Below are 15,192 nucleotides of genomic sequence, written 5' to 3' on the forward strand. Positions count from 1 at the left end.
GCATATCGTTCTTGCAGCTTTCTTCAATCAAGAAAATAAGTATAAATATGTTAATATAATGCTCAACAGCAGAATATGCTAAATATATATATATTTGCAAACACCAAGCACTGATCTCAGTCTCAATGCGCTATTTCGGCGTCAGCCGGCATTCAAAATAGCATGTAGCCAATACAATTTAAGTATTAGGCCTAGTGCATGCAGCTACTTTAGCAGTTGTGGCTTCAATTGCATGGGGAAAATTGATGCACACTTAAATGCCTGAATATAGAAAACTTACGGGGGTGGTTTAGGTTAAGCTTAATCCAAATTTAGGCTATAACATAAATAAAACTATAACACTTTTTCCTAACGCATACCAAACCAAAATCTTATCTACAACAGCATGTAGGCTGTAGCACTAGGCTATCCCTTCACAGATTGGTGATGGCATGGTAGGCTAGTCTGCATGTTCAGCACTGACAGACCACAGGTAATTATGTAGGTTAGTGAAGGTAACTAGGCTACCATCTCCATCTACACATATCAGGCAGGTGCACACTGTAGGCCTAGTACTGCACGACAACATGTCTATATGACTGCATTGCACCGTCAATCTTGCTATTTCTCCGAGCAAAATGAAACGTAGCGTAATTGCAACATGCTATCAGGGACCTCATGCACATGCCTCAGGTCAGATGGTTTGTTACGGTGTCATGTCAAATACTGACCCCCTCCTTGTGACGTAACACATCATAGATATATATCATAGATATCTTATATATATGTCAACAGTGTTTTTATAAATATATATATATATAAGATATCTATGCTCTTTGCTCTCCAAGCGACTGTTAACGCTAGTTTCAGGCTATCTCTATCGTAGTATCCCAGTTAGTCCACTTCAGTGTATTGAGTACATGGATTGCTCAGAAGTTGATGTTACTAAATTGTTGAACTTACAGCCAGCTCACCTGCTCGGTTTCATTAAATAGACGTAAGATTTTCTCCCTAGAAACCATTCTGTGAATCCAGCTTTGGAGGCCTAATACGTATTTCTTATACAGGCCGATTCAACGCAATCCGCCAATGTTTTCATATAGGCCTATTGCTGTATGAAGGCACGCCGGTTTTAATTGTAGTCGGTTTGTACCGTTGTGGTATGATACTACACAGTAATATAGGCCTAATATTAGTACTCAAGACGTCCATCCTATACCAACCTGTATCCTAGCCTACATATTTTAGCGGGGTCGTCTTGATATAGGCCTAGTCAATAGCAGAGCAATTACAGGCCTTGAAACAGTGAGTGGACTCACTACAGCACTAAAAGCAGACACGTGAGCCTGAACGTGCACGCGAATTTTGGCGTGATGGCGTGCACCAATTAAAACCCTAATTCTTCGTTTATTGATAATGAATTGGCGTTCAAAAAACCAGCTTTTCTTTGCTTATTATAAATGGGCTTAAAAATAAAATAAATACACGTTGATGAACCTCATGTGTGCAGCTGCCACACTTTCCTCTATGGTCTATGTTAGAGCATCTAAGTTACGGTAACAAGAATTTCCATGAAAAAAAGCTTCAAACATATGATTTTTCCGGTGAAATATTGACACCATAAGAATGCATTTTAGACAACCAGGAAAGCCAAGCTCAGTATTTGCAGGTCTACTTCTAACCGAATTAAAATGCTATTTATCTGTTCATAACCCCCGCTGGAAAGTACGGCTGTTTTCGACAAAAAGTTGTGCGTGCAAGAATGCAAATTTTTGTGCGATGGCCTGCACCGATGCCTCAATTCTTTATCTATTATCAATCAAACAACGAGCTTCAGTTTGTTTGTTTATTATAATTCGGCTGGAAGATAAAAAGTTTTGTGTGTACGTTCATGAATCTTGTGCGCGCACGTTCCACACTTTCGTCTATGGTTTATAGCTTAGCCTACTTTGTGAACTTTTGTTAGAAGTTTTTTTTATATAGGATAACATTGCTTTGAAGACTGGTAGAATGGAATGTAAAGTTTTGCTTTATTAATGAGATGTACCACAGTGGCAAGTTCAAAGGTCGACCTGGACAGGCCCCCGGGAGAGAACAAGTGATTTATTTCATAATATTGGAAGTTAAATATGGTCTATCAGTTTAACTAGTCAATGTCAGCTTTCCAAAACATTGTAATTGTTGCCTAGGTGTAGGTGTAATTTAACTGTGTATATATTAGTAATTTTTTGGCCTTACATACCTATGTATGTTTAAAACTGAACCATGACTGGTTAATTTTCCAGTCTGGTTATATGGTAGAGTTTAATAAACTATTATTTTTAATTATGTTTTTTATTCCTTGTAGCACGGGGTGCACCCTGTACACCTTTCGCTACAAGCCATGGCGAGTCCTGTAGTGGAAAGGAATGTGCGCCAAGTGACACCTGATCGATTAACACGAGATCAGGCTGCTACATTTCGTCCTTCAGAATTGCCCGTTGGCCAAGGACCTAGAAGGTAACTTGCCATCTCTGATTTTTCTGGACCTACACATTAGCTCAATGCAGTGGTATAGCATCATAGTGGACACATTTATGTCAGCTGTGCCCTTTCAGGAGTTTGTTAGAGCAGGGCTTCTCAAACCATGGGTCGTGACCCCATTTGGAGCCGTAAAACAAATTCAACTCTTACGAAATGCTAATTTTTTATTCGCTTTTCCGTTTTCATTTATGCAGTTATTTGATTACTATTCAGTTTCTTTTGTAGGCATTTGTATAATTTCACCATAGACAACAATACCACTTGAGATTTGTGATGGGACATGTAATGTTTTAATATCATTTACACTAGAATTACCAGTGCGGTCATTTTGATCGTTTTTGATTTTTAATCGCTTATATCTCTGCTTAGGTAACTGTTAGAATATTGAAACTTCCTGACTTATCCAAAGTCTTGGTCACCTTTTAGCATGTAAATTTTTATTGCATTACAATAAGCACAGTGGGGGGTTGGAAGCGATTTACCTTAAATTTCCGCCAACGGTCACTTTGACCGTAAAGCAACTTTTAATTCCTCCACGATTAAAATTGCCTTAACAATAGTCTTTTGTTGTGCTATTGTTTTAAAACAACCAGGGAAAAATTGCTGCAGTAGCTGGCAACAGTTAGTTACTAGCTAGTTCATAATTTTTAGTCATTCGCAGAATGTCGAGACCGGAGCGCCTTAGCAGTTTCCAAGTTCTAGCTAGTTCTTGTATCAACGCCTATGTGTTGTACAAGAAGAAAACTGGAGATAGACACCTACAAAGATTTAAGTCTTTCAAAAGTTATAGCATACTTATAGTATGTTTATACTTTCAAACTTACAGCATAAAATAAAGCTAAATTATTAAGCAATTTTTTCTTTATTGGACAAACGGTCATTTTGACCGTTTGTCGCATAGAAATTTCTTTTGTAAAATGGAATCGTAGAACAATTTGAGAAGTCCTGCATTAGAGCTTCTGTTCAACTGTACTGCTTTAAACTAAGCTCTTTTGTTGTAGGTCATCTGCACAGAGTGATGGAGGTTCTGCTCACAGTTTCTCATCAGGACCACTTCGAACTATTGGTAAAATCTTTGTCATCATGCAGAGAGTAATCATCGTTTCATTTTACAAATGCTTTGACATATGCTGCATCATATATGATGTCAATCTATTTTTTTCAGTTAAAAATAAAACGCATTCTTATAAGGCAGGGGTTCTTAAAGTATGGGTCGCGATCCAAACATGGGTCGCGGAGGGTCAGAAAATGGGTCGCGACATAGTGACATAGGTGGGTCGCGACATAGGTTAATATAATATAATATAGGTCTATAGGACATTAAAATGGGTCGCGACATAGGTTTGGGTCGTGAGGTGATCATGAAACTCAGATTTGGGTCGCGCTCAAAAAAGTTTAAGAACCGCTGTTATAAGGTAACATGATATCATTCTCTATTTCTGTGTTGGTTTATTTTAAGCAATTGTAGTTATCCATAAACAAGGGCGTCACAGGCAATGCTGTTGGCTGTTTATGTAGGCATAGGTCCACCGGCTCTCACGCATACAATGAGTGAAACTCGTATGATTGGAAACAGACGCAACATCACCAGCCCATCCAAAGTATACGCTGCAGAATTTGCTCAGGTGAATGAGGTTTTAGTTACGCAAAATGACTTTCCAAAAATATTCTAAACTATTTCATTCGTCTGCAGTTGTCTGCTGGGGATCATTTTCGTAGGCATAACAGCATTGCAGGGCAAGAAAATGAAAGCTCACATTCTCAAGTAAGTTGATTCAGTGATCGTTCTCATCAGGCATCTTCAGGATCTAGTATCTAGGTTTCTTTTTCATGTTAAATTGCAAAATTTTATTGCAATATGCAGTTTAGTAAACTTTAAAGTTCAGTTTTGGTCATTCTATTCATAATTTCAGGTATAGGCCTTCTGTTAATGATGTTTGATATCGTTTTATTGTGCATATATATTATATATAGTATATGTCTACATTTTGGTAGGAGTCAACACCAAGGAACTTGAGTAAATTGTACAGCCAGCAACAGCAGAAGAACACTCCATACCTTCCAGGTTTTTATGATCATAAATATCAGATAATTTTTCAATGTCATTTGCAGTTAGGGGTGTTTAGTGAGGAAATCGTTGATTTGTGCAGGTGATCGTGTGATCTTTGCCGAAAGTCCTTCTGCACCGGGGATCCCGATAGTTTATCGGACTGCAGAAGAACGAGCTTCAAATCCGGATCGATTGAACCTAGATAGGTTTGTTTTTTGTTTAATCGCAGGATTAAAGATTGCGTAAATTTCTCGAAAACAGTAACCAGATTGCACTTTTATGATTAACTGAGTTAATTTTTTATTTAATACTATCATACAAGCATTTATCAGCTTTAATGTGCTTTATCAGGCGCAAATATTCTTCAATATTTTGCATAACTATACACTGGATGACTAATGCCAAAGCAGGAGAAAGCTTGTGAATATAAATTAAATTGACCTTAAAAGTGCTGTCCAATTATTGTCATGAGTGTTTTTCCTCCACCAATGTTTACCATTATATGCGCTAATTGATCCCGGGAACTGATTCAATCCTAATCACAGGAGGAGGCTCACAGTGTGTCCTATACTGGAGGGAGAGGAACATCTGCGCCTACTCAACTTCCAGCACAACTCAATCAGCCGAATACAACATCTCTCCAACCTGAGGCGTCTCATTTTTCTTGATCTTTACGACAACCAAGTGGAGGACATGACTGGACTCTCTGCTCTTAAATCACTTCGTGTCTTGATGCTTGGAAAAAATAGGTTGCCCAGCCATAAAATATGCATTCATTTCTGTGTATGATTTTTTTCTGTTTTTACCTGCAATAGATAAATCTCCGACTGTGAAAATGTCTTTAACTGAATTTTTATGTGTCAGTTTAAAATTTATGTTTTGGATCAAATTCTTTCATTGCGTGTTCCAATATTAATTGGGGACAAAAGGTGAAATTAAACTTTGTATAAAAGCAATCCATATTGGCAGAATACAAAATGTGAGTGGCTTGGAAAATCTCCTAAAGCTGGATGTACTAGATCTTCACGGAAATCAGATCAGCGTAATAGAGAACCTAAATCACCTGACAGAATTGAGAGTGCTAAACCTGGCTGGCAATCAAATTGAGGTTTAACATGGCTTAATAATCTCATCTTGGCTGTAAATATGTTTGCTCGTTTTACTGATATATAACACCACTTGCAACTTTCTTTAGCTAAACTGCATGTATTGGTTTCCCATAGCTATTTTATTTACACTTGCTATGCTTTAGCATGTTAGCAACTTGGCTGGTATGTCAACACTGGCTGAATTGAACCTGAGAAGGAACAGCATAATTACTGTGATGGAAATAGATTTGCTCTCATCACTGCAAAGATTGTTTCTCAGCTTTAACAACATTAACAAGTTAGTATTAAAAATGTTATTAATTAATTTTCCAGCATGTTCGTTTTTGCTAATGACTGTTGTTCTGTTTCCAGCGTTGGTGCATATTGTATACATACTGTATACTGTATATACTGTAACGGCGATAAATTATGCTTGTGTGGTATAGGCTTATATTGTTTTGCAACAGCTTATGGACGCTTTGCGTGTAACATGTTTCACATTAATGTAATGTTATGTCAATGCCATGTCTATGGTTGTTCAAAAGGTGGGAGGACATAGAATGTCTTGGAGAATCATCAAGTTTATGTGAAATATCACTCGATGGAAACCCGATCGCTGCTGATACTTGCTACAAGCAGATCGTCTTGAAAAACATGCCACAACTTCGACAACTGGACATGAAGCGTATCACAGTAAGTTGTTACAGTAACAGTACAGTAAGTTGTGAGTTACAATTAGTTACATTCACAGCCATACGTTAAGTTTGAAATTTATTCCGCATGAAAATAGATTTCTTCAAGGAGTTATCAAAATATATTTGTAAAATTTCAAACAATAAATGTCATGATGATTGGTGACCCCGATTGCTGACACAGTTCCGATCAATGTTATCTTTGCTCACAGGAGGATGAGAAGAGGGTTGCCTCAGTGATGCTGCGCAAAGAAGAAGAACGTAAACGAGAGGTTCACAAACAGGTGTGGAGATACTGTTCTCTCTTGAATCTCTCCTTTGATCATATTATCTTTACAATTACAATTTTTCATCCTTTTATTGTTTAAATAATGTAAAGGTGCTTTTAGAATTTCTGATTACAGTGGAACTTTGTTAGATCTAAGCTTAGGAACCTATTAAATTGCTCTGCGTTATCTGGAGCTTGTAAAACTGATATTACGATATTGTCTTGAGTTAAAAAGCTTCAACTGTACAGAACAACTAAGTAGATACTAAGTAATCAACTCCAGTGCTTTTGTTCGTAGATTTTCCGGCAGTAAACCACCGACATTTTATTTTTAGGCCATCGCTAAGGAAAAGAAGAGACTGGCAATTAACAACGCGGCGAGGCAGTGGGAAGCAGACGGGAAACCAGGACTGGGAAACAACAAACAGGGGCCAGAGAATCACGAGAAGTGGGTTGCTGGGTCAGATAAGCAAACCCCAAAGAAATGGGAACAATATACTGACGGGCAAGGGGTGTATTATCAAGGTAGTCTTTCTGGTCAAAGTTTATCATCAACAGCAAGAATCGAAAACGAAAGGTGAATTGACAACTGTTGTTGAAGTTGTTTGTTAAGCATTTTTGACTTGACGATTTATTGCTTGGATTAGTTAGCAGGGATTGCACGATAAGTTTCATGCAACTTACAAACTTGTAGGAAACCCTCCTTCAGGGAAGTTGGTGAGAGAAAAAGTTCAACAGAAAAGTCGTCGTGGATGAATGCTTCGAAAAATCAAACAAAGTAAGTGTTTCATTAATCCCTCATCTTAGGAGTCTTGCTCAGTGGAAACCACCAAGACAGTCCCAACAACACGTCTTTATTTGATTAAGTATCGATGATGCCGGCAAAATATAATTATACCTATAATATATATAATAATTATATATAATATATAATATGATAACTATAATTATTATGCATTTATACATATCTAAGATCCAAATAAATTAATTCAGTTGGCAGATCTGTGAATTACTTCTTCTGTTTTTGCAAACACTCTCCTATGTTATATCATACATGTTTTTTTTTATGATGTTGTTGATTTCTTCTAACATAGAACTTTCCTGACTGCACTATATTCAGAGATTTTAAATTTACCAAGTTTTTATGACTGTCCTGTACTATGGTTTGTTGGCCAATCTGTATTTTGTGGCAAGAGATAAATTTCAAGTACACTTTGCACCTTTGACTTTATATAAACCTAAATTTGGGGGCCGAATAAATAGCTGTTTAATATATTCTAAGTTTGCCCTTTTATAAGGAATTATATGAAGGCTGTAGGTATCAGTTCTTGAACTATTTCTGGTCACCATTCATTTTATCAGTAAAGTCATTGTTTGTTAATTTGTTGACATGGTTTTGTACATTCTTAGACAAACTGTTCCAATAACATCACTTGACATATCGGATTCATACCTTGCTGAGATTGATGGAGACAGCTTACAATTGTTTGGTCCGGGAGCACTAGATTCACTCGACAAAAACTGGGGTAACCTGATTTTTTTTTGCATTTGAAGTCCTATCGGCATCAACCAAATAAATTAATTTTTAATGACAAAATTTTAGGTAAAATTTTGCTTCGGTGTTTGTATTTTTTTGGTCACGGTTAATAAAAGACAAACCTTCCAGTAACATTTTTATTTCTCCAGGCAACCAAGCCTCAACATCTGTAACCACTGTGACGGTGCAGTTCATTAAATTCGATGATTTTTGCTTGTACATCAACAAAATTCGAAATAGGTTTCCTAATGCTGTTGTAAGTGATCAATAAATAATCTGTAGTAGAAAAATAGTCAAATTTGGAGTTACACTAGACTAGATAACTTGTCTTATTATTTGTGATTATTCTAGGCAATTCACTAGATTAGACTTAGGTGAGTTGGAAATGTAAAGTAGAAGTGAACTGGAAAATAAAAAATAATTTTCTGTGTTTCCAGAACTTTATTTTCAAAGAAGTGAACTTGCACAGTCTACAGCAGATCAACTCGCTCTCTCAACTCAAAAAGATCGATTCGCTCACAATTGAAAGCGGCCAAGAGAATCCAGTGACCCAGTTTTCGCTCTGGAAATCTTACACCCTATTCCGACTTTCCCATCTCTCTCTTGCAAGGTTGAATGGAAAAGAGGTGAGAAATGATTTTCTAAACAGAAACTGTAAAATGCTAACGAGACACCACACTTTGAAACTTCCATAAATTCGTTTCCTTATTGTTTGTTTATTTTGTGTAGGTTCGATTGAGTTTAGCTTACAAAAATAACTTGGTAATGACTAATGAGTCAGGGAAGGTTCTTGCTCAGTATGGTTGGTGCGGCTGTTTTGTAAACTCATTATTCGACCGCCGGTCGTAGAAATTATTTTCACGCACAGCTGGTTGTGGAGATCCGTTTATATGTCGCCTGTGAGCGCATTTGTGTTCTTACTTACCCTGTCAAGCTTTCCTGCCATTTTTAAGGTGACAGCCGCCGACGTGGTGAATGCTGAGAAGATTTTCGGAGCTTTGTCTCTAGTCACGACGTCACAATTGTCCCAGTTCCGACTGGTGGCGCTGTTGGGCGAAAATAGACAGAAAGTGAGTGCAGCCAAAGAGCAAAAGAAAAACAAATCGAGTGAGTTGATTGGGTTGTGAAAGTTGTCACTCAGTTAAATTAAGCTAAATTTTTAATATCACTGCAGTAAACGACCTATTTTTGTTTCAGACAAAGCATTGTATGAGTAAAATAGCTTTTTTTACATTTCTTGTTAACATTACAGTCAATATTTGATAATATCTATGTTTTTCTATTCGATTTTTAAACTGATCCACTAATCATAAGTTTTGTTTTGAAATGGACTTTTTCTTTTCGAGTGGCATCTTATTTATGTTAAGAATCTCGTATGCCATAGTCAAATTCAAGTATTTGTAATCTGTTTTACCGCTAACAGCGATCAACGTCACCAGAAATTGTAATAATAGTAACATTTAACAACCGCTTCACTGCTTTAAAAAAAACTGTGCAATCCCGCCATAGCCTGTATCGCTGGCGGTCAAAAGTGTTTTTTGTTTCTTCTGTTCAGATGATGATAATCAGAACACCGCAGTGGAATCGGTTGGAAGATCGGGGCTGCGATACTTGCCAGCCAAAACTGTTGCTGCGAAGAACATTGTAAGTGTTTGCAGTATTTTTTAAAGGTGCCTTTGGGGACTAAAACGGTCTCTGAAGTTTTTCCGAAGGTATTTTAAAATTTATATTTCTGCAACTACAGAAGAAAATTAACAGTTGGTCTTTAAAATTTGCGGTCGCTTAAAACTTCTCAGCGGCCGCCAAAGTCAAACCTGAGTAAAACCCGCAAGCGCAGAAATCATTTCTCAATTAAGTTCGCGTTTTTTCATTTATTGTTTTGCAATAATGCGCCCTAAAATATCTGATAACAGTTATGTTGAAGGAGTTTATGCTTCGATATTGAAAGAAGATTCCAGGAGTTAGCATTTTGTGACGTGGTAATAGCGGTAGCCATAATCAAATCAAAATACTTACAATTGCAAGTTGTTAACGAACAGTTGTCACGTGTTTTCAGGATGTGCAAGTACGAAAGTCCGTGGCAAAGGACATTGTGACGCAAATGAGTGCAGAGGCGCAGCTTATTGTTACCAAACAATCTCTTTTGTACAAACTCTGGCCGACTATCTTTGTTGACCTCGTAAAAGAAGCCGTTGTCGATATGAATGACTTGGAAACGTACACCAAGCAAGAGTACAAAAAATTTGAAGAAACATAACACACCATAACTTGTGTTTATGCTTTCTCATAGCTGAAGTCACGAAGGTGATCACTCGGGAACTTATCTTGAAATTACCGCCAAGTTTTACTTCAATTGCGGTCAGATTTTCTTACCATAGTCAGGTATTTTTATGTCCTTTAGTTGCCTGACATTTTGATTACTTTTTCTTCCTTTTTCCCCACCTATTGGTCGAAGTCGTGTAACGTGTTTTGTCACTAGGTGGCATTTCAAGCCTGTTTTCTTCATAAGAATATATTTATAATAACTGTATTTTTACTAGTCTTTAGAAGTGTAGTTGCACTTAACGTTCTAAATAAATTATATATTTTCCAACGAAAATGTGCGTTTACCTATCGATTTCTCAAGCTGGCAGTTTTGAGGGAAAATAAAGTAAGTCTAAGCTTTGTCACACATTTAACGCGGTTACAATGAAGTTGATAAACCCAAGTTGTTAACTGCTATTCATGAAAAAGTACAATAATTATTGAGTTGATTGTAACTCTGAAATATCAAATCAGTCGTTCACTGCCGTCCCACGCACTCTAGCGGATTGTCGTTGATGAACCAGTCAGTGAAACTTTCATATACTTTTGGTTCTTTTCTGTCGAGAAGTCTCTCACAAACGTTCGTGTTTTGCTTCTTAAACACTGTCAGATGAGGATACCTTGACTTTGTCATCTCAATCATCTTCTCATCGGTCATCGTCGCATCTTCCCTCCACCGGAACAACTTTCTATACTCTTCATCGTGAGAATCAAGATACTTTAGATACTTCACCACATCAACGGAAGAGGCAAAGTCCTCCACAAATACGAAGGAATCCAGAGGAGCGATACTCAAAAGATCATCTTTGGACGGTCCCCACACCAAAGGAACGGCGTCCGACAGGAGACCGTTCCTCCAGAATTTCTCAGTGATGTAATCCTTACAGTGCAGAGAATTTTCAAAAGAGAGGTAAAACTTATATTCACTTATTACGTCATAAAGATTGGCGTCTTTCGCCAGTGCCCTATCAGCGTCGAAGCAATCTCCAAATTTTTCCAAATCGAGTCCTGCCTTTTCAAGTTCCATCGCCACTTCTAATCGACGTATGTTTCCTTTTATGCCGGCACACGAACTCACTATCCATATCTGACAATTTAAAAAAAATTTTTCAACTGATAGATAACATACTCGTAAACCATCTTGTCACTGTGAAGGTTTATAATACTCTAACAGTGCTTATGCTTCCGGTATTATAGGACAAAAACAGTCTCAGATCAATTCAACTCACGAACGGTTGAACCAAGAGCGATCAAACCCAGAACCACCCAACCAACCTCTATGGGCTGAATGAGTTCTTTTTCGAGTCCATGAGTTTGAAATTTTTTGGGTTTAATTGTCTGTTGGTTAAAATGTTGAATCGTCCGTGGGTTGAATTGACCGACCACCGTCAAAAACGTTATTTTTAGGTTTAATAGATAGAAAGATATAGGCAGATAAGTTATGGGCAGGCCTAGATAGGTAGAGAATCTAGAGATGGGTAGACGGACGCACAATAAAGTCAAATGTTTTAGAATTGAACAGAAACAAAATTAAAATTGGTCAACAAACCGCCAGTTTCTTTTTCTTGGCTATGACGTCATCAACCGCTTTTTTCCCTTTCGAAACAGTTTTGAGAACGTCACCACGATAAAATTTAATGTTTATGACGTCAGAATCATGTCTGAGCGTGTATGTCCAATTGAAGAAGCCACCATCGAATTCGCGATATGCATTGGGAACTGATGGCCTCTGTATAATACCTGGTGCCTCGCGCGTAGACCAAATGTACACTTGGCTGCTTTTTCTGCCATTGTAAAATATCATTTGGATAACTAGAAGCTTTTGTGCAATCAGTTATTTATAATGTCATCACCGAAACAAAATCGTAAATACTGGAATGAAACGCGCAACGTATTGGGTTAACAATGGAAAATATACGTAAAGAAGACGAAGTTATTCTTTTGGCGTTTTCTGGTTTTATTCAGGCTATTTTGCACTTGTTAAAATGATAAAATTTATAATAAGGAGCAAAAAAGTTGAACGTTACGATTCATAAGCAGAATGAACACAAAGCTAAGACAGTAGAAAATACATTCATTTATCAAACGTGTCGGTCGATATTACATACCTGTCCAACATATGACAACCCAACATTATCGTATTATGAGGTGTGTTTAAGGGGCCACGCTAACAGTTACTTAATTGGGCCTCGCATTCTGTTGCGCCTGTCCTGATTGTAAACCGCATGTAATGTTAAAGTAAGCTGTACCGGAGCGTAGGCTATACCGTACCGTATATGCACCTCTGCAATATTCTCTTTAATGCTATTTTCCATGAAAATAGGGGGAATCAAAGAAGAAAAAGAGTTTTTCGGTAGAACACTGCCAACAAAAACGACGTTAGGTAAAATTTCGGTTTGATAAAAAATCGTTAGCCGCCTTCAATTGTAATCCGTTCTCGAATGAAGGACACATAAAAATGACGAGAAAAACTTTATAGGCTTTTATATACATGTTATCGGAGTTTAATTAACACCTTTCATATTTCCAAGGCATGTCTTTGTGAGATATGGATCTATGGGAAAAAATGACGGCATCCGCCTCTAGAAGTCGACTTCTGTTTGTTGTCATTTCACAACCTCCTTCCATGCCGTGTTCGCTGCTGCTTCTACCCTTGTCCCAATTTAGTATAAGTAGTCTTTTTCTAGAGCTGGTTTGGATTGTTCCCCTATTTTGTACAGTTCTGGTTAACTTGTACAATATTCCCAGCATGACCAGATTAACAAAGGAAAACACCATCAGCGAAATAAACAGTTTAGTGGGAGCCATTTTGTGACCGGCCCGCTGAAACAAAAATCGTTTTCTTGTTTCAAATTTGATTTTGTACACAAAATTTTATTTTTACAGATTCACTGTTATTTGATGTTGTTGGAATACGATGCTCTTGCAGCCGTGTATTGTATTATACTATATTATTATTGCATTATTATTATATTATTATTATTATTATAGTATTATTATATATTACATGCCGTGCTTCGTGTTTTGATTACATCCGAATTACGTCATTAGTACTACAACGCTTAACGCGTTAGTTCTGATATTGTCAGTCTGTAATTTACAGTCTACCGAATGCAGCTTTATCCTGTGCTCTGGAAACAATTACCGTTTCGTTGAGAATTTATAATAGATATTATTTAAGACATTGACAGTTTGGTTCTGGTATTGTGATGCTTAACTGGCTATCAAAGGTTAATGATTGCGCTATCAATGGAGTCAGATTAGCGAACAATCGATCAAACAATAAATACAGTAACAACAGTTCACAACCCCAACAATACGCTCAGTTAGCACATGTTCTAACTGCTAACCACAATTAGTGATTAGTGATAATTACCATCTAGTTACAATTTATAAATAAAAGTTTTCTCACAGGTGGACTTTCGTGAATGGGCGCTGTTTTTATGCGGGTTTCCTGAATCTAGGTCATTGTCCTCATTAAACACGGGAGCGGAGACAACGATAACTTAGTTATAAAATACAAACAGACCTATTTTGTCAAGCAAGATCTTGAACATATCCTGTGACAGGGTATATCTTACTAACACACACTACTGAAATTGTGGCTTTGTCGCACGTTCTTATCTGCAAAAACTGACATGAGACAGATTGACCGATAAAGGTTGTTTCATATTGGTATATAATCTGCTGTTTGAATGACAACAAGGCAGATTAAATTCATAAATATGAAGTCTTCTCAAGAAAAGGACTCAGGCTATGGTATTGCATTACAATCTTTTACTTCGGACTGGGGAAAGTCTTTGCACAGCTTGGCGGTAATTTCTCATCCCTCGAGCCCCGGTTACCGAGCTTGTCTTATAGCGCAAGTGCTACTTTTCAAACGTTTTTATTTGTTTTCCAGTTTTTATATTGTGGACTATTACCCGAATTAGGAGCTGCTAACCAGAAACATTGAATAGGAGCAAAAGTTATTCGTGCTTTGCCGAAATAACCTCAAATGACCTCAGATATCTAAACAGTTTTTGCACCTACATTAAAAAAACAGTTGACTTGCCTGAATAAAGTTTCATCGATCTTATTTCGTTTTGCGCCTTTAGACTATAGCTTAACCAGTTAGGACCTTCCAGTGCAAATGAATTGACAAGGTATAGCTTCATGGAAAATTGTGAACAATATGATTAGAGTGAAATAGAATAGCAGGAAAAGGAAACTACACCGAGTTATTCAATCAATATTGATGCGTAAAAAGCAAGCTCGCCGTTGCGTTTTAAAAATGCTTATGATTTTGAGCAAACAAACGGGCGATCTGGAATGCATGAAGAATCCACTGTCCCAAGTTTTACTTTTTCTTTGAAGAGTTTTGATCTGTCTAAATATAATCTGCCGTTTTGGTGTCTGTAAATGCGTTAAATCAAACTTACTGGTAAGTTCAAGTTGCTTGTTCTACTTCTTAATTATTTCTGTTACTGAAAAAAAAGCAATAACACTCCACTCTATCCTTAAAATCAGACAAGTGTGGCGTTTAGCGTTGCACGATCAAGCCACATGGCACTCTCCCTTTAAGGTTTCGCGCCTCTCGGCGCTTCCTCGCATTTAATTGGTATTGGCGTGTTATACAAATTGTTGTGCTGTACCGCGCAACACAGACTGTCTTATCTTTCACGAGTTTGAATAAACGTTCTGGTTGAGTTTGTTTTCTGCTACAGCTGACGTCTGTCTGTAATTTGTGTTGGCAGAAAAGGACACGCAGA

The 15,192-nt window shown here is 37.3% G+C and overlaps 2 protein-coding genes across 2 annotated transcripts; one reads left to right on the forward strand and one right to left on the reverse strand.

Annotated features, from left to right (window-relative positions):
* The first annotated feature begins 895 nt into the window (after positions 1–895).
* On the forward strand, positions 896–10,719 carry LOC143469285 (leucine-rich repeat-containing protein 49-like). Its single transcript, XM_076966924.1, has 21 exons — positions 896–976; positions 1,963–2,077; positions 2,327–2,478; positions 3,504–3,568; positions 4,021–4,127; positions 4,196–4,267; positions 4,498–4,567; positions 4,653–4,758; positions 5,098–5,301; positions 5,522–5,660; positions 5,805–5,938; positions 6,186–6,333; positions 6,545–6,616; positions 6,936–7,177; positions 7,295–7,378; positions 8,011–8,126; positions 8,287–8,393; positions 8,575–8,763; positions 9,091–9,244; positions 9,693–9,781; positions 10,194–10,719. The coding sequence occupies exons 2-21, from the start codon at positions 2,021–2,023 to the stop codon at positions 10,392–10,394; spliced, it is 2,508 nt and encodes an 835-aa protein (XP_076823039.1). The 5' UTR covers positions 896–976; positions 1,963–2,020; the 3' UTR covers positions 10,395–10,719.
* Positions 10,704–14,562, reverse strand: LOC143469286 (alpha-(1,3)-fucosyltransferase 7-like). The gene is made up of 3 exons (XM_076966925.1): positions 12,957–14,562; positions 11,991–12,225; positions 10,704–11,528 (listed from the first exon to the last, which is right to left on the reverse strand). The coding sequence occupies exons 1-3, from the start codon at positions 13,247–13,249 to the stop codon at positions 10,920–10,922; spliced, it is 1,137 nt and encodes a 378-aa protein (XP_076823040.1). The 5' UTR covers positions 13,250–14,562; the 3' UTR covers positions 10,704–10,919.
* Positions 14,563–15,192: the final 630 nt, after the last annotated feature.

This window comes from Clavelina lepadiformis, chromosome 8, assembly GCF_947623445.1.
Source record: "Clavelina lepadiformis chromosome 8, kaClaLepa1.1, whole genome shotgun sequence".
In the NCBI taxonomy this organism is placed as follows: domain Eukaryota; kingdom Metazoa; phylum Chordata; class Ascidiacea; order Aplousobranchia; family Clavelinidae; genus Clavelina; species Clavelina lepadiformis.